The sequence below is a fragment of the Lissotriton helveticus genome, chromosome 11 (assembly GCF_964261635.1).
Source record: "Lissotriton helveticus chromosome 11, aLisHel1.1, whole genome shotgun sequence".
Classification (NCBI taxonomy): Eukaryota; Metazoa; Chordata; class Amphibia; order Caudata; family Salamandridae; genus Lissotriton; species Lissotriton helveticus.
Genome location: NC_136072.1, coordinates 439,065,559 through 439,085,895, shown reverse-complemented (window position 1 = coordinate 439,085,895; position 20,337 = coordinate 439,065,559). Strand labels below are relative to the sequence as shown.

Genomic DNA, 20,337 nt, shown 5'->3' with positions numbered 1-20,337 from the left:
CATTTCCAGAGCTGATTAGCTCATTCATTGGTTTGGGGCTCCCACGTCCCTCAGTACCTTTGAAATGACAGGGTAGTGGCAAAGTGTCCTAAATAAGGGGGGCAAGGAGAGGTCAGCATTCTCTACACCAGGTTACTTCAAATTCAAAGTGATGCCATTTGAGTTTAAAAATTCCCCTGTCATCTTCAGAGCTTGTTCAACTGGGTCCTAGCTGGGTTCAAAATGCCAATGCAGAGTACCAGGATGATATTGCTGTTTTCAGTTCCAGTTAGGATAACCATCTGAACCACCTCAAGGAAGTGCTTTAGGCCCTGCAACTGGCAGGCCTGATTTTACAATCTAGTACATGCCAGATATGACAGGGCTCAGTGGTGTATTTTAGACACCAAGTTGGTGGAGGACTTGTACAATCTCTCCAGCCCAAGATACAGACCTGCATAGCTTGGAAGTCTCCCAGACTCAGGTGAGAGCCTTCATAGACCTCACTGGACATTAGGGGCGACTTGCCATGGGGTGTTAGACTTGAACCGTTCAGGTAGTGTTTCCCTAAAATGTTCCTTTTTCCTTCTGGATTTTGCTGAGCCTTAGGGCCAAGGCACTTTCCCACTGTATATACAGTGTGAAAGTGTTCAGGCCTTCCTACACATGATAGGAAGTGGTGCTTATCTTGTGTCTTAAATACATGTCCAGCCTGCCATTGCAGGCTGGTATATGCTCAGCCCCGATGGTGCTCTTAACTACATGTCCAGCCTGCCACTGCAGGCTAATATGCGCCATCCAGCATTTACTCAGACTGGCCTGTTTAAGTCACGGACCATCCTGAGAGGACCTTTTCCTTCCAACTGAGTACCCAATGGTACGTCCTAAGAGGTGAAGTGAGTGGTAGATGAAAGGTAGGGCCGGTACACAGGCTTGTCCCCTGCCCAGGTAGTGAGGAACAACCATGTGTGGTTTCACTACCTATGAGTTTTGAATATTTATTCAGGCTGCAATAGTCTATTGCAGTGGAGCAGCCTCATGATGTTTCCTATCATTCGATTCCAGAAAAACCCATTGCCAGTGGTCAAAGTGGCTTTGTCATGATTTGCATAGAAATGCCACTACAAGAAAGGGGGCATTTCTATGTTTTAAAACTCTTTGTGTGCCTTGATGCTCATTGCATGCAGTGTCAGATTCACAGGTTGCGACCCTCGGATGTGGGGGTGTAACCATAGTAGTGCCTCAATCTGCCTCGTAAAGCATTGCTGAACTTGTGCCTGAGTGTGTGACCGGAACTGTCTGGTGCGACCAATATCAAAATGCCTCGGTGTTGTGGTTCATTTCCAGGGAGGTACAGAATTTGTAACTCTTCAATTGCGTGTGTGACCATAGTTATCTGGTGTGGCTAAAATCAATGCACACAGGATATTTTGCTTAATTTCCAAGGAGTGACGGATTTTGCAACTCTTCGTTTTATGTGATCGGAACCGTCTAGTGCCACCGATATCATCGTGCACCTGATGTTGTGCCTGGATTGCCTGGGTGCGACTTTAATCAATGTGTACTTGACGGTGTGCCTCCTTCTTTCGAGAGGTCCCCCCTGTTTTATTCTCCATTCATCTACTATTCCCTTACTTGACCCTCAGTGTGGCTAACATTTTGCCCTCTCCTCACCCGACCTTCCCCAATGACACAGTGGTGCCAGGTAGCATTGCCCGGCTCAGGCCTGGATGGTGAGAGTGACTAACTGGGTGGAAGGAACACTTCCAAGGATGCTTGGGAGAAGGTCAAGAGACTGTGTGACCCACTTGTGCTTCTCATAACTGGGCTGGTGCCAAAAGGCTCTTGGGGACACCTTTGGAGTGACCATCTATTGCCCTTGGCCCGTGTCTGATTTGCATCTTGTAGGTCAACTTCTCGAGTGGCTGCCAAATCCTTTATGCCAACTGTCTCCTAATTGACCTTGCTGCCTACCTCCACCTGCTTCCTGGGACCCTGACTAAATGTGACTTCAAGAACATGTGGCTTAGTGCCCTGGGGAAGAGGACTTGGTACCTCAAATCTGTGGGTGTAGGATAGTAAGGTTGAGTTGGAGGGAGGCCTGGGGCCACAGGGTCTGCAGAGTGTAACCAAATGACCTGCTGAGTATCAATTGCACCACATTACGGTGCTGAGTGCTTATGAGTGCGAACGCTTCCATATGGACTTGTTTGATATCCATGGCACCGCGAAGCAGAGTGAGTGTATGTGTGGGAGTGACAGCAGGAAACCACCTGTCATTCAAGACACTGGATGGCGGTTTGCCTGATACATTGATTTCTTGCCAGAAAAGCATTACATTTGACATTGGTTTTCCCCGCACTGCTTCAGCCCGCGGTGCTGGTAAAAAGTGGTATAATTTTTAGTATGTACATATTTCTGGTATCTTTGTGACCCAGGGTGCACTCTCTATTTCTGTGGTATTGAGTTATGAGAATTGTTAGGGTGGGTCTGGGGTGGATACCATGTTGCACCACATATGGGTCCTAGGGGAGGGTGTAGATTAGGATCTTTCCCAAGTGTACATACAAATGATTTCATTTGAACACAGCTGGACCTAGTAATGCTAGTAATAATTCTCAATGTGAATAATGCCCAGAAATACACGATGTTCATGTTGTGTTGATTAATATGTGTGTTGAACATAAGCGTTATTTCCATACATCACATGTGAAGTCTCTTTTGTGATGCTCAAGTTATTTATCGTGAGTGAGTGATGTGCCAATGCTTTACACATTGCCTCTGTGGTAAGCCTGACTGCTCAGTGCCAAGCTACCCAAAGTTGAGTGTAGGTTATACATTGTGTGTAATCTCCCACCTCTGACGGGAGTGGTAGGGTCTGCTTGGCTGGGGCATCGCTTTAGCCAGCCAGAACGAGCCAGTTCGAGTGAATCTATGACAAAATATCGACTACAAAAATATCGAGGTACAAAAATATCGCAACAGAAATATCGAGGACAATAATATCGGGATCCTATCTCTAACAAGGTAAGTACAAAAATATCAAAAAAAATATATCGATGTCAAAAATATCGTTTTTTAGAAAATATCGTTTTTTAAAATTTAAATAAAATGTAATATTAACAAAATAATACTTATAAATATAACAAACATAGTTAAAAATATATTATAATATTTAACATTAATAAATGATGTAATAAAAACTAATAATAAAAATATAATACATAGTATATACTTAATTAATATTAACTCTAAAATATTTATTTTAATAACTTATAAATAAATTAAAATATAATAAATTACAAATAAATTTGTATACATAAAATAATCATATAAATAACAATTAATAAAAATGTAAAACTAATTAAAAAAATTAAGTACATTTTGGATAGCGTACGGGTAAAAATTACTATTCCCACTCCAGAGAGTGCAACAGTAGGTAAAGTGTTTTATAGCGTAGGGGTAATAATTACTATTCCAACTCCAGAGAGTGCAACAGTAGGGAAAGTGTTCGATAGCGTAGAGATAAAAATTACTATTCCCACTCCAGAGAGTGCAACAGTAAGGAAAGTGTTGGATAGCGTAGGGGAAAAATTACTATTCCCACTTCAGAGAGCGCAACAGTAGGGAAAGTGTTGGATAGCGTAGGGGTAACAATTACTATTCCCACTCCAGAGAGTGCAACAGTAGGGAAAGTGTTGGATAGCGTAGGGGTTAAAATTACTATTCCAACTCCAAAGAGCGCAACAGTAGGGAAAGTGTTGGATAGCGTAGGGGTAAAAATTACTATTCCCACTTCAGAGAGTGCAACAGTAGGGAAAGTGTTGGATAGCGTAGGGGTAAAAATTACTATTTCCACTCCAGAGAGTGCAACAGTAGGGAAAGTGTTGGATAGTGTAGAGATAAAAATTACTATTCCCACTCCAGAGAGCGCAACAGTAGGGAAAGTGTTGGATAGAGTAGGGTTAAAATTACTATTCCCACTCCAGAGAGTGCAACAGTAGGGAAAGTTTTGGATAGCGTAGGGGTAAAAATTACTATTCCCACTCCAGAGAGTGCAACAGTAGGGAAAATGTTGGATAGCGTAGGTGTAAAAATTACTATTCCCACTCCAGATAGTGCAACAGTAGGGAAAGTGTTGGATAGCGTTGGGGTAAAAATTACTATTCCAACTCCTGAGAACGCAACAGTAGGGAAAGTGTTGGATAGCGTAGAGGTAAAAATTACTATTCCCACTCCAGAGAGTGCAACAGTAGGGAAAGTGTTGAATAGCGTAGGGGTAAAAATTACTATTCCCACTCCAGAGAGTGCAACAGTAGGGAAAATGTTGGATAGCGTAGTTGTAAAAATTACTATTCCCACTCCAGAGAGTGCAACAGTAGGGAAAATGTTGGATAGCGTAGGGGTAAAAATTACTATTCCCACTCCAGAGAGTGCAACAGTAGGGAAAGAGTTGGATAGCGTAGGGGTAACAATTACTATTCCAACTCCAGAGAGCACAACAGTAGGGAAAGTGTTGGATAGCGTAGAGGTAGAAATTACTATTCCCACTCCAGAGAGTGCAACAGTAGGGAAAGTGTTGGATAGCGTAGGGGTAAAAATTACCATTCCCACTCCAGAGAGTGCAACAGTAGGGAAAATGTTGGATAGCGTAGGGGTAAAAATAACATACTTATAAATAAATGTTTTATTTTAAATAATAAAAATATTAACTATTAAATAAATATAAACCATTTACAAATACCAATACATAATTATTAAAAACATGTGAACAAAATATATGTAATTTAAAAAATTAATAAAATACCATTTAATAATATTTAATTAACAATTAATAATTAATTAACAATTAGATAATTAACCAAACAATTAATTAAAGAACATTATTACTTAATTACATTTAAATTACTTCCCACCCTATTCCCCTATAAACCCACAACCCACTACAAAACATAATTATCAATTAATCAATTAATTAAAATTATTTACCAATTAATTAAAAATTATTATCAATGATTAAAAAATAATTTATAATTCCTACTAATTAATAATTAATTTAGCATAATTAAATTACTTCCCACCCTATTCCCCTATAAACCCACAACCCGCTACAGAACATATTTATCAATTAATCAATTAATTCAAATTAATTACCAATTATTTAAAAATAATTACCAATTAATAAATATTAATTTATAATTCCTACTGATTAATAATTAATTTAACATAAATAAATTACTTCCCACCCTATTCCCCTATAAACCCACAACCCGCTACAGAACATATTTATCAATTAATCAATTATTTAAAATTAATTACCAATTAATTAAAAATAATTACCAATTAATAAATATTAATTTATAATTCCTACTAATTAATAATTAATGTAACATAATTAAATTACTTCCCACCCTATTCCCCTATAAACCCACAACCCGCTACAAAACGTATTTATCAATTAATCAATTAATTAAAATTAATTACCAATTAATTAAAAATAATTACCAATTAATAAATATTAATTTATAATTCCTACTAATTAATAATTAATGTAACATAATTAAATTGCTTCCCACCCTATTCCCCTATAAACCCACAACCCGCTACAGTATTAAAATACAAAATTTAATTAAATTACATAAAAATAAATTAAATACATAATAAATACATAATAATATACACAAAAATATTTTAAAAATCGATATTAGTAACATCGAAATTATTAACATCGATATTACTGACATCGATATTTAAAACTTCGATATTACTAATATCGATATTAAATTTATCGATATTACTTACCTTCTATATTTTGTCCCATCGATATTTAAACTTCGATATAATTGTATATCGATATTTAAATATCGATATTTTGTCTGCATACCGTTCGAGTAAAGGGTATGGCACCATTGTTGCACCATTAACTTAAATGACTTCCAAGACACAGCCAAAGAAGGTGATATAGACAGATGTGTGCCAAAAAGCCTTAGACACCCAATGGAAATATGTGTTCATCGGCAGTACCCAAGACACCTGATTTCCACAAAGAATTTCTTGCGCAGGCAGATGCTTCAGAGTATGTTATTGGGGCTGTTTTATCACAGATAAATGAGGAAGGCCTGGAGCAACCAGTAGACTTCATCAGAAGGCAGTTATTACAGAGTATTCGCAGTGGAGAAATCGAGATCATACTGGGTTGAGACTCATTTCCGGGTTCAGACAAACAACAGATCCCCCAGGTGGCTGATGCAAATATAGGGCGAGAACCCTAAACTGTTGAGGTGGTTCATCTCCCTAAAGGGTATAGACTTCATGGCGGATCATTAATCTGGGATTTACCATGCCAATGCTGATGGTCTTTCCAAGTTTTTCAGCCTACCGATGAGAGCTCCCATGTTTTTTTTAAAGCTATTTTAAAACAAAGAAGCACATGGTGACCAACAGCAGCTTGATGTACAGGATTAAAGCATAAGCATATAATGGTGAAACCTCATACGACTCTCAAAACCCCCTCAAGTCCCAGCCTCCCCCTACCCATTCACAATTTAGCAACAAAGTCATGGTGATACCGGTCCTGAACATCACTTTCCATACCAGTTATAGGAGTACACGTCTCCCTGATATGCGTTCCATTTCTCCCATGTTTTAGTCCATTTACTTGACAGCCTCTGCTCTCATAGATCACCCTTTGAGCCTACATCAGTCCATATCAGTCTTCAGTCATTCAGTCACTCATAAAGGGAGATTCTATCCTCCCAGTCCGTGGAGCACCGCAGCCCCTGGCCAAAGATTCACTTCAAATCCAGGCTATAAGTGGCTCTAGGATTAAGGAAAAAATGAGGGGCGATAGCGGGGCAGCCCTATCTTGTACCTAATACCGTGGACATGCCTCCATTCACAGTTACTTTGGTGAGGAGGTCAGTGTAGAGGAGCTGAATCCAGGAGATTAATCAGGGACCGAACCCCAGCTTCTCCAAGACTGAATACATAAAGGACCATTCCAACCAGAACTCTGTGAAATCGCCACAGATTAAGTGCAGTATTCCTTCTTGGCATAAAGCCGAATTGATTTGGATGGATCAGGGAGCAAATCACCTTACCCAGACGTGTTGCTAGGAGCTTCTCCAGAATTGTTACTTCTGCATTTAAAATGTAAAAGCAAAGTGGGCCTGAATGAGGAACACTGTTCCAGAGGTTTGCCCACTTTATGGATAATTATTATGGTGGCCAATCTCTGGTCTGCGGACACCACCACAAAGTTCCATCACTCCAGGTACATCCGCAGGAGATAGGGGGTGATTGCGGTCACTGTGAGTATGTAGAGTTCAATCTGTAGGTCATTTGATAAGTCTCATATAGCTTGTGTCACCTAGCTTTCGGTTAGTTCCTCCTCTAGGAGTTTCTTGTCGGCCTGAGAGAGACTCTGCATTTGAATGTCAGAAAATAGTTCACTGGATTCCTCCTCTCTGGCTGTATGAGCCAGGGCGTACAAGCGGGCATAGACGTCTGGAAATACATAGGCCGCATCCTGTCTGTCTGTAACATGCTCACCCTTATCGTTCAGAATCTCCTGAACCCATCGGTATCCCGCTTCATGCCTATATAACCACACCAGAAGCTTTCCAGTCTTATTGCTCACCTCGTAAAGACAGTGCTGAGTCACACAGCGTATGTCCCTGTTAACAATATTTAGAACTTGAGGCCTTTGTCAACATAGATCAGCCTTTTATTATATTCAAATGTTGTCTGAGCAGGCTGTCTGCTGTGCATTGTTTTTTTTTAAATTGCCATGCACTGGCACAAAATACCCAATTTTTAATATACCGTGCTTTTTTCATCATATGGTTTTATTGAATGCTATGGGTCACTCTTCGACGTGTCATTTATTTATGATATTGTTAAACAGGTGTGTATATTTACAGTGTTATTTTCTTGAGACTGTTATTTAAGTGATATTTATGTTATGATTTTTCTATTTCCTGTATTACTCTTTTATGATTAGTCTAAAGATGATCTAATAAAGATTTAACAACAACTCCTTTTGACAGAGATAAAACTTGCCTTTAAAAGTTAATGTCATACTTAAGTAGGCCTTACTGTCAATCTGGCAGGGTGCATGGTATTTAAAAGTAGGACATGCAGTTGTGTAATGTTAAACATGTCCTTACAGTGAAAAAGCCTTACAAGATAGAAGCTACAATATTAAATTTAATCTGGCTAGGAAACAGCTACACAGTTCATTTTTTTACTTTTTAAAACATTAAGTAGAAGTGCAATTCAATGGTGAAGTCAGATTTGCAATAAACATTATAGAAAAAGTACTTCTAGAAAGTTGCCTTTTCTCAGCCTAAAACCTGATAAGGTGTGGATTTGTTCTCAGAGCTGAGGCAAAGGATTTGGGTTTGGGAAGGTGTTCTCTTTCTCTGGATGGATGACTATCTGGGCTGCTAAGGACTAAATTAACTTCAAAAAAGCCTACCCTGTCATAGGCAGATGTAACTAATACCTGGGCCCGCCCGCCTTTATCCCTTTTGTCATCCAGGCACCATTACCAGTGAAGAGGAGCTGCCCCGGGCACCGATTGTGAGGGACCAAAGAGAAAGAGATGCTCATTTCTCTCACCACACCTCTGGGGTGGGCACAGGAGCTCTGTAAAAAAGAAGAAGGGTTTACACTGACAAGGATTGTGGTTATTACTTAAGGTGGGTACTCACCATCCCTCTATTACTACCCCAATTTCTTACAGCACCTATTTTTTATGCAAATGTTAGGTTTATGTCAGTGCAAAACTACAAGATACTGGTGCAATTTGCTTCACCTGGACCATCTGTTCTCCCAAAGATGTAGGTAAAAAACAAGAGTAAAAGAGTAAAAAAAATTAAACACAATTGACATATTTATATTTAATTTCAACCAAGAAAAAAAATCAATGCAAAAGTCTATTGACAAAATATGTGAGAAAAAGTGAAGCTTCACCTTACAATACATTATTCAACAGTGGATTTTTGTGTACATGCTGATGTTAAAGAGATTTCACGTAGAGCTATCTACAATTTCTATATAAACAGGAATTTATAAGGCGGAGATATTTATTCCCAGAAGTACACTAAAGATTCTGAGACATTAAACATTATTGAAGGATGTATAACTTATGTGTGACTGTGCTAATGGTGTACACCATTATGCTTACTTGAGGAATATGTGTCAGGCAATTTTGCAAACTACGGAGGGTTGTGTTTAAAAACTGGCTTTCCATGCTTTATTAGTAGAAAATGCATAGATGCGAAGATGCTGACTTAAAAATCTATGAGAGATGAGGTGTTTAAAAGGTACACGCATTACAGAAAATAATCACCAATGACTTTGATGAAAGGTATTCAAGGTTTAATACTTTGCTAATCATATGAATGTCGAGAGGGACATTCATGAAACTGTTTACCAAGGTAACTTACACTTGTGAGTAATTTACACTTGTAAGCTTACTTTTACATCAATTGCTGATCTTTTAAAATCTACGAAGACACTTGGGGCCTCATTATGATGTAGGTCGGAAAGCATCATTCCGACCGACTCCTTGTCGGAATGGTTTCTGACCGACTCAGGTTCAGAGAGTCCGTACGACCGATTACGATGGTTCTGAACATGGTTCAGTCAGACTCTCATTGATTTTAATGGGAGCCTGTATTCCGACCGAGAACAGCGGCTCCCATTGGAAAAAATGGTGGGTGCGGAAAACCTTGCACCCTGTGGAGGGCACCCCAAGGTGCCTGCCACACTGTGCATGATTGGATAGAGGGGTCCCATGGGAACCCCCACTGGCCCCAATCGGAGGCCTTCCGGTGAAGGGGGGGCCTGCTACAGGCCCTCAAAGTCAGTTTCGGACAGCCAATCCTTGTCGGACAGACCGAGTCGAAATGGCTGTCGGAATCCAACATCGTAATTGGTCGGTTGGAAACGTAGCCCGTAGAGCTCTACGATTCAGCTCCTGCCGACTCGGACTCTCCGAATGCCGGTCGGAACCGATTTAGAAGGACCGATCTACAATCTTGTATCTTAATCAGTTGGTTGGAAATGTTTCTGAGTCGGTCGGAAAACTGGCTTCCGACACAGGTTCGGGCAAACCGGATGCCATTCAGAGCCATTCTGACCGACATCATAATGAGGCCCTATGTTTCTAATGCATCTGAATACCAGTAAGAAAGCATCGTATCTACTATGTGTGGGTGGTTTCACAGATATGCTTCATGCCCTGCATGTTGTGAAAGATTACATCCATTAGCACCACAGGAGTGATACAAAATTGGGTCTCAATGTGGCTCGCTGAATACCTTCCAGTACGAACAGCGTATAGCAAGATAACATTGATTAGATGATGTAATTAGTGATAGTATCACTGATTGATAGCATCTTCCTTCCCCCTTAAAAGCATAATACAAAAAATTTGATTGACAAATCTTCAGTCTTGTGGTCCTGGTGGGCATAACAATCAGACTGACGCATATGTATTAATACTTCAATTACCCCAAACAATCGAATGGCTAGGATTTTCAGGAATTTACCGGGCTTACAAATGAGCCCAATAAATACCATAAAAAGATCTGAGGGGGAGAATCTCTTTCAGCATCCCTGAACCTTCACAGGATGTGCCTTGTTAACCTGCTTTACAATCCTATATAGGGCTTCTCTGGAAGTCCACTGGGGCCAGGTAACTTTCCTTCTTTTAGCTAACTTAATGTAGTCATCTCCTCCTCAAATATTTCCATACCTGAGGAATCACTGGCTTCTGGTCCAACACGGGCATGGATAGTTTCTAAAAATACCTTCAGATTAACTATGTTTCCTGTCCTGTCACTCTGGATCTATATAGAGACTGATAGTATGTTGCAAAGGTCTGTGTAAACTCAAACTAAAACTGTGCTCGCTAGCTCCCTCCTTCACGAATACCAGTATTTCTCTCTTCAATTCTTCAGGCAACATTCAACCTCCGGGGACAGATCAGTCAAATATTGTTTTTTTCATCTCAAAAATATCTGCCCAAAGATAGTTAATGTTTGCATTTTGGATTTCCTTCTTCCTGCCACTTTGGACATGGCTTCACCTCTTATTGCGGTTTGGAAAGCTTCCTATAACATCACTGCAAAAGAAATGACCCAATATTTTCTTCAAAATAACGGTCGAGGGTCTCTGCTAGAAAGGATATCAGCCCCCTTTTTCAAAGCTCCAGAGCATCCGATCTCCCAGTGTAATATCGGCAAATTTGTCTAGAGGTAAGAACAGTCAAAAGTGGAGAGTGATCAGAGATCATCCAGTCATGTATGTTGTGTAGCTAAACATGCAGAAGTAAAAGAATAATTAGGTTTTGAAAATGACCCATATGTGCTTGAGCTGAAGTAGTACCGCCGTCTCAAAGTAAAGGTTCCTCTCAAAGTGTCAACTTAAACTATTAGACTATCACACTTGCCATTGTTGACTGCTTGAATCGTCTTCCAGTGAAGCTTGTGCATCTTTCATGGGACTTATTCATAACTAGATTAAGCAGCCCCTCAAAGATGAATAGCACCATGTGGATTTGCAGCAGGAAAGCACTTAGGGGCATATTATCAAGGACCATTTTGCCGCATTTTTGGCTTTTTTGGCTTTAAAAGCCAAAAAAGCGGCGAAAATGACATTGCCCTATCTACAAGGAGATGCTAACATGCATTAGCGCATGTTAGCACCAGTTTTTCAGACACCTCGCTTTGCACCTCTAATGAGATGCAAAGTGGGCATCACTGGGCAGTACTCCTTGTAAATTATCGCTGATGTGCACATCGCAATATTTACAAGAAGGCCCACGCATTTTTGCAGACGTTAGTTTTTGGCGAAAGCCGCGTTTTTCACCAAAAACTAAAGTCTACAAAACTGCTGACTTAGATATACTTACCATTGGGGGTAGATTATGCTGATACGACCACAGGGTCGTATCAGCAATGTTATCGCCTTTTCCATGGAACATCGCTGTAAAAACAGCGATGTTCCATGGAAAACACCGCTATCGCTGGAATAATTATCGCCATTGCGCTATGCGTTGTTAATACAGCGCTAGCATGGCCATAATTACCAGCGATAGCCGGCGATAACATTTTTAACGCCGAGTGCGGCCAGGGATCATTATCGCTGTCGCTTGATGATATGCCCCGCATGGCTGCCTGCAGCCCAAGATGGAGGTATGTTACCACTAAAGGTACCATCTCAAAATTCGACATGCTTATTACAGTTACTTGGCGTGTCTGTAGGTGGGTTTGTTTGTCCATGTATTTTCAACGAGCAAAGGGGTGGATTTTGTAATTAAGAATGCCAATCCCCATGAATCAAAGGCGAGGCCAGCATGAACCAATGACAAATTACGAGAATGTTCCTCTGCCAATAACAGGGCCAGGCTGGGGAACCAAAAGAAACCCTGGCAAAAAAGCTCAAATCCGCCCTGCTCCGTTAACCTCCTTGTGCAAACTCTCTCTTTCCATCCACCCATTCTCTCTCTCTCTCTCTCTCACTCTCTCTCCTTCTCTCCGCTTTCTCACCTCCCTCTATGGTCAATTTCCCCCTACCTTATCCTCCCTCCCCGTCTTTCTCTCTCTCCTGGAGACTGCTTGTACCTGCTAATATTTACCCCGGGGCCTGGGGAGCTGTGGAAAGTGACAGAGGCACCAAGACCACCATTGAAATGCAGGGTGGAATGAAAAGGCTCTCTGGCCCGGACTAATTAAATTACATGTCATGCTCACCAAAAGGGTTCCCTGCAACAGCACAAAGTCTGGCCTTTGACTAGCCAGTGTCTGGATTATCACGTCCACCTGAAGAGACTTCATGAATTGCATACAGAATTACAGGGACCATGATGAAACGATGCTTCTAATTCTGTTAATGCCCAGAATCTGATTGTGCTACCTACAATCTTAAAAAAATGTTCTGCCAAACCATCGGGCCCTTATTTTATTCCTGTCTACCATTGTAATGGTATTGTTGACTTTTGAACCCGCACAAGTAATGCTTCTAATAGAATTGTTGTTACTTGATTATGGCCCTTGGCTGCTCTCTCGCCCTGCGGGTTTCAAATGCTACTGCTAGTCAGCTTGCAGCGGATACCACAGGACATGGAGGCAAGCCCTTGGGCTCCTGTTTTTTGCCAATAAACATGTTTTAAGGAACTCCCCTCTTCCGTGATATTTTTTGTCACTACCTTCACATTCCTACAGGTCTATTTCCCCTGCACAAATAGTTTGTACTACACTGTATTATTATTATTATTTGTTTATGTAAATTGAAAATACACATAAAAACATAATACAAAAATAAATATAATAGGGCGCTGGCATTTCTTCCTTACCGTAGCGCCACATCCACCTCGTGCATATGGGGTAGAGCCCACTCTGCGTTGTGCTGGTGCTTTGTGCCCATGCAATGTGCATCACATGGGCAGTACAAAGGGGCAGATTTACAAGCCCCTTGCGCCTCTTTTACGCCGCCGTTGCGTCACTTTTGTGACGCAGCGGTGGCGCAAAAGATGCGCCATGGTGCGGGGTATTTACAACGTGACGCATCTGGGAGATGCGTCACGTTGTAAAGCCCTGCGCCAGAAGGAGGCGTTCTTGCGCAGGGGGGGGGGCGTTCCGGCGCAGGAACGCCTTCTAAAAGTGGCTGAGTAAAATCTACAAGATTTCACTCAGTCACTTTGGGGCCCTTCCTGCGTCAAAACCCTGCGCATGCTTGAAGCAGACGTAAGGATTGAAGCAGCATTAACAAGATAGGGCCCCTTAGAGCATTGCTGGGGCTGCGTCGCGTCACTTTTCCGCACAGATGCGTGACGCATCTCTGCCGTTTTTGCCCCATGGTGCGCCGCACTGTAAATGCGGCACATCCATGGTGGCGGAGGCATGGCGCACAATAAGTGGCGCATCCCTGCTGATATGCAGGGATGCGCCACTTATTATAAATATGCCCCAAAGTTTCTGAACCTTACGTGCTACCAAGGGACCCTGGAGTCATACAAACTGGAGCAAACAGACAATGGGCGCCAGTTCTCCACGGTATTCACTGAAACTGTTTTTTTTCTGTACTGTACTTATTTGAATGGACATTTTGATTCAGCAGATGCAAACTACACCCCACCCAGAAACCAGAAACCAACAGGCACAGCGCTTCATTGAACCGTACCAATTTTAAGATCTGTGAGGTCTGTGCTTTTCCGGTCCTGGATAGTTCCCTCCGGAGTGATTTGCAGGATTTTGTTGAGCGTAGAAATCCAGTCATCCATATCCTGCTCGTTTTCTGCTGCCAGCACAAAGTACGTCAGGTCATTCGTTTTCAACTCGAAGGCATGCTTTCTGAGCTTGCTGTTCTGTCATACAGGAAATAAAAGCCACATGAAAGACGGTTATTAAGTCGAGCGTGTACTTGACAATAGCACGCAAGCGTTCAAACAGCACGACCGTAGGGCTTCTGAGGGAAACCCTTTTTCCAAAATGGTCGTCAGCTGAGACAAGCATAGTATTTTAAGAGATTATGGAGTCTGGGCAGGCCTCAATTCAAAGCTAACAATCGTAGTAATTGCCACGCTGGACAAGCAAAACGGTGTGAACTTTGGACCTTACTAAAATGATTAGTTTAAGAAGACAGGCGCACGCTGCTGTTTTTGTTCTGTCTCCTCATAATCATTCATCCATTGAAAGTAAACAAACGAATTATTCTGCATAATTCAGTGTCGACAACTAATTGTTTTTTGAAAAAATATAAACGCAAAGAGAAATTGTTATATCTATTAAGGCAGATGCCTTTCTACTGCGGCTGAGTAAAGCGCGCAAGCAAAATTGGGAAAATACATTCGACCTCTTTTCCTTGTCTAACTCATCTATTTACTGATTTTAATGAAGTGTGCAGTAGTATATGGCCCATCGTGTGCACTTAAGCTTGAGGGTACTGTTCATGAAAAAACTAGAAGTTGCACTGCTTCTGTTTTTTAATGAAAACTTTATAGTTTGATTGATCAATCAACCAATGATAAGCTTATTTCAGATTAATAGATGAAATCATAAAAATTAATGTATACGGAAAGAGTCCTCGTGTCCTGTAATGACAGCCTTAACATTTCCTCTGATGCTGCTCCAGGCCATTAAGAGAGCTCACTCAAGCGGGACTGATCTCGGAGCGAAGTGACTGACAGGAGATAGAGCCTGCTGGCCAATTACAAACCCCGCTAAGGGGGAGGAGCGTCGCCCCACTGAGCAGGTCAAAAAGGAAAAAATTAAATGATAACTCATTGTTTTTCCATCCTTGCTCAGCGGGGTAGGGGCAGGGCTGCTCAGCTCACAGAGCATGACAGGAGAGGAGTGGTTTGCCCATTCCAAGTGTGCATGATAGTTTGGACAGCTGTCTCGGGCCGGACAAACTGTCATGCACACTTTGCATGTTCTCCACCCAGGCTGCATTACAGCCTGGGTAGAGAACATGCCAAGGCTCCCATTCCCTGGCTGAGCATCGAACCACAGTGCTCAGACCAATCACACCGCTGCATTGAAGCATTTTGATTGGCTATGGGGAGTCTGGGAGCAGGGTGCTTCCAACGGAGTTGGAGGAGGAATCGCTATCATCCACAAGAACAGCATCAGGGTCTCGACCAGCACCGAGGACACTCTCAGCACCGCAGAACACATGCATTTCCAGATCCACACAGACCCCAACTCCACCCTCAGAGGCACCCTCATCTACAGACCCCCCGGACCCCGACCCCAGTTCATCGATTCCGTCGCCGAGTTCATCAGCATGCATCCCCTAACCTCCACCGACTACATTCTCCTCGGAGACCTGAACTTTCACCTTGAGAACAACAATGACAGCAACTCGACAACCCTGAACGATAACCTCGCCAACCTCGGACTGAGGCAACTCGTCACAACACCTACCCTCTCCGCTGGCCACACGCTTGACCCCATCTTCTCTGCTAGCCCCCACGTCTCCTTCAGCCACACCACCGAACTCCTCTGGACCGACCACCGCTGCATCCACTTCTCCTTCCAGAAACCCACCACACACCACCGCACCCAATAGATGCTTCGCCTCTACTGGAGAAAAATCACGAAGACCAACTACACGCAAACCTCGCTCTCAGCCCACCCACCGAACCCTCCAACACCGACGATGCTGCCCACAGCCTCACACGCTGGATCGACGACTGCGCCAAGACCCTCGCCCCGCTGAAGAAACCCCCCCACAGAGACACCAGCAAGAGGGCCAGCTGGTTCACCCCAGAACTCCTAGCCTCCAAGCGAGCCTGCCAGAAACTAGAGAAGAAATGGCACAGCGAACAGACTCCAGACAGCCACGCAGCCCACAAGGACGCCATCCGCACCCACCATTACCTCATTAGGACTGCCAAGAGGACCTCCTTCAAAGACCGCCTCAACATCAATACACACAACAGCAAGGACCTCTTCAACATCGTGAAAGAGCTCTCCAAACCCAGCTCCAACACCAACGACATCCCGCCGTCGCAAACCCTGTGCGACTCCCTCGCCACTTTTTTCCACCGCAAGATAGCAGACATCCACAACAGCTTCATCACCCAGACAGCCCCAACAGACAGCAACACAACAGACTCTCCGCACACCATCGACCATGAGCCCTGCTAGCCTGGGCCAGCGTGAGCATCGATCACACCATCAATACCATGAGCACAGTCCACTCCGGCTCCCCGTCAGACCCATTCCCGCACCACATCTTCAACAAACCCAGCAGTTCCATCGCACCCCACCTGCGCAACGTCATCAATCTCTCCCTCAAGACAGCGACCTTCCCAGAGAGCTGGAAACATGCCGAGATCAATGCCCTACTCAAAAAACGCAAGGCAGACCCTGGAGACCTCAAGAACTTCCGGCCCATCTCTCTGCTCCCGTTCCCGGCCAAGGTCATCGAGAAGATAGTCAACAGACAGCTAACCCGATACCTCGAAGAAAACAGAACCCTGGACCCTTCCCAGTCAGGGTTCCGCAGCAACCACAGCACCGAAACCGCCCTCATCGCCGCCACTGACAACATCAGGACCATGCTGGACAATGGTGAGACCGCAGCCCTCATCCTCCTGGACCTCTCCGCCGCCTTCGACACAGTCTGCCACCACACATTATGCGCACGCCTCCACGCCATGGGGATCCAAGACAAAGACCTGGGATGGACCGCCTCCTTCCTCTCCGGCAGAACCCAGAGCGTCCGCCTCCCCCCTTTCCGATCCAAAGCCTCCGAGATCATCTGCGGCGTACCCCAGAGATCCTCCCTCAGCCTGACACTGTTCAACATTTACACGGCCCCGCTCGCACACGTCGCCCAACAGCACGACCTCAACATAATCTCCTACGCTGACGACACTCAACTGATCCTCTCAATCACCAAGGACCCCATTAGCGCCAAAGCCAACCTCCACGAAGGAATGAAGGCCGTCTCCGACTGGATGAAGATCAGCCAACTGAAGCTGAACTCGGACAAAACAGAGGTCCACATCCTCGGCTCCAACCCATCAGCCTGGGACGACTCCTGGTGGTCGACGGCACTGGGGGCAGCCCCGACACCCACCGACCACGCACGCAACCTGGGAATCATCCTCAACTCAACGCTCTCCATGACCAAGCAAGTCAACGCCATCTCCTCCTCCTGCTTCAACACCCTCCGCATGCTGCGCAAGATCTACAGGTGGATCCCGACAGATACAAGAAGAACAGTCACCCAGGCCCTCGTCAGCAGCAGACTCGACTATGGAAACGCCCTCTACGCAGGAGCCCTGACCAAGCACATCAAACGACTGCAACGTATCCAAAATGCCTCAGCACGACTGATCCTCGATGTCCCACGCCTTGGCCACATCACCCCCCACCTGAGAAACTTGCACTGGCTGCGCGTCAAGAAGAGGATATGCTTCAAGCTCCTCATCCACGCACACAAGGCACTCCACGAGACCGGCCCAGCCTACCTCAACAGGCGACTTTCCTTCTACATCCCTAATCGCCAGCTCCGCTCCGCCGACCTCGCACTCTCCACCGTCCCGCGCATCCGAAGAACAACCACTGGCGGGAGATCCTTTTCCCACCTCGCCGCCAAGACATGGAATACCCTCCCACTGAGCCTACGACAGACCCAAGACCTGCTGACCTTCAGGAGACTTCTCAAGACCAGGCTGTTTGATCAGTTGAGGCCTCCCTCCCCTCCCCAGCGCCTTGAGACCCTCACGAGTATGTAGGGCGCTCTACAAATGGTTGATTGATTGATTGTTTGATTCCAGGACTCCCGGGTGAAGAGGACCGAGAGGCGGCGGCAGTGGCGGCGGTACACAGGTAAGTCTTTCCTTTTTATTTTTCATTCCCTCTTTTCTCCCACCCAGGACCCACTTCCCCATCGCCATTAAATACCAGCTCCCATTGACAAACCCTTTATTTTTTACATTTAAGAGGGAACTCACATCTCTTTTTTTTCCAACTTAATTTCTCCAAAACTACTAAACAGGTTTACACCAAATCATAAAAAGCAAGCTTTCTGGGTAACAATCTATCTTTCAGCAAAATTTATAATAATACTGTTCACCTGTTTTTTTCTGTATCGTTGTCTAATTATCACTATGAACATTGCATGGGGAAACTGTTTTCGTCAAACAGCGCCAAAGTTATAAGCAAAACCAAAATGCTCTTCTTATGAAAAGTATGAGCTAATTATAACTACACAGCGGCGCTGAGACTCTCCTGCAAACTTTTGTGTTCCTGTGTTTCCAAACAGGGAGCCAGCTCTTCTCAGGCTCTTGGGGATAAGTTACTTCAGGACACAGCACACAGCAAAGTCCTTCAAGCAGGGGGACACAGCACACAGCAAAGCCACGTTAGCCTTTCCTTTGTTAAAACAGCAAACTGCGGGCCAGCCCCAGAACACACAGCAAGGGTCAGTCCTATTCTTCAGTCTCTTTAGTTGTTTCTTCCTTGGCAAAGGTTCCTCTTGACCACGAAGTAGCTCCAGTCTTGTTCACACTTGATCAAGCCATTCTCCAAAGTTCAGGGGCTTCAGCTCTCATAGTTATACTCCTAAATTGCTTTGAAGTCTTTGTGTTTCAGGGGCTACTGACCCCTGTTCAAACCAGTTCTTGGTGCCTCCCTGCCAGTGACACCTTTCTTCCTTTGATTAGTGGGGGTCTAGATTCTCAATCACTCAGCAGGAGATGAGCCAATTGTTTTATTGCAGCAACTCAGGCCTCTTCAACTCTAGGGGCTTCTCCCCCCCCCCAAACTCCAGATGCAGGTCAGCTTGTTGCTGTCTCACCTCCTCCCCTGGGTCAAGACATTTCCCCAGATCCTATTGCTTTCAAATCCAGACAGTCAATCCACAGCCAGGCAGAGACACACAGAAATGTTAGAGCACAAAAACTCAGTCACTTCTAAAAGAGTGGCTTCTGAACACACAATGCAAAAAACACCTTCATAAAAAGATGTGTTATTACATTGTAAGTTTAGGCATACTAAACTTCACCTTTCCATGTTAAGCCTTTGGGAAGATAGGCTGGAAAACATATTACACAGCCTTCCCATTCTATCCTATGGACAAGATGGCCTTTCAACAGTGAAAAACGAAAATGGAGATTATTTCATTGTCAGGACATGGCACACACCTTAGTACCTGTCCTACCTGTCACATGCACTGCGCCCTGTCCAGGGGGTACCCTAGACCTACCATAGGGGTGTCTGATGTGCATAGAAAGGGAAGGGTAAGGTCTGGCAAGTGAGTGCACTTGACAGAACAACATGGCAGTTTAACAAATTGTGCGCAGGCCCTGCAATGGCAGGCCTAAGTTCCCTTTTTAAGGCTACTTGTGTGGGTGGCACAAATAGTGCTGCGTGGCCACTAGTAGCAGTTGCATTACCAGCCTTGGCACACAAGGTGCACTTTACTAGGGACTTTACTTAGTAAGGCAAACATACCAATCATGAACAACCAATTACCATTACACTTTATACAAGGAACACTTGCACTTTGACACTGTTTAGCAGTGGCAAAGTGTTCAAAACATCTAAGTCGGCAACACTATGTCAGAAAAAAAGGTTTAGGGGGAAAGTAAAAAGTTTAGGGACTTAAGCCAAAAAGGGCCAAGTCCTACATATATGAATAAACTGAAAATAAATATTTAAGTAGGAGATCACAGACATCCAGACAGCTAGGAAACATTAATAAAAGCAAGCACCCTTTAGTACATCCAAACCATAAACTAGACTACTGAAAGCATGTGATTCTCAGCTGTGGCATTTGCTGCATAGTTATGTATTTATAACATTTGCCACATAATCCACCATCTGCTGC

At 43.8% G+C, this 20,337-nt stretch overlaps 1 protein-coding gene across 7 annotated transcripts in view; it reads right to left on the bottom strand.

The window, feature by feature from the left end:
* DOCK10 (dedicator of cytokinesis 10) overlaps nt 1–20,337 on the bottom strand; it is a 1,735,912-nt gene that overhangs the window by 809,946 nt on the left and 905,629 nt on the right. For all 7 annotated transcript variants that reach the window (XM_078665953.1, XM_078665951.1, XM_078665949.1 and 4 more), the window contains exon 8: nt 14,173–14,356. In XM_078665953.1, the coding sequence (XP_078522079.1) occupies nt 14,173–14,356 (184 nt within the window). The remainder of the gene's footprint in view (nt 1–14,172; nt 14,357–20,337) is intronic.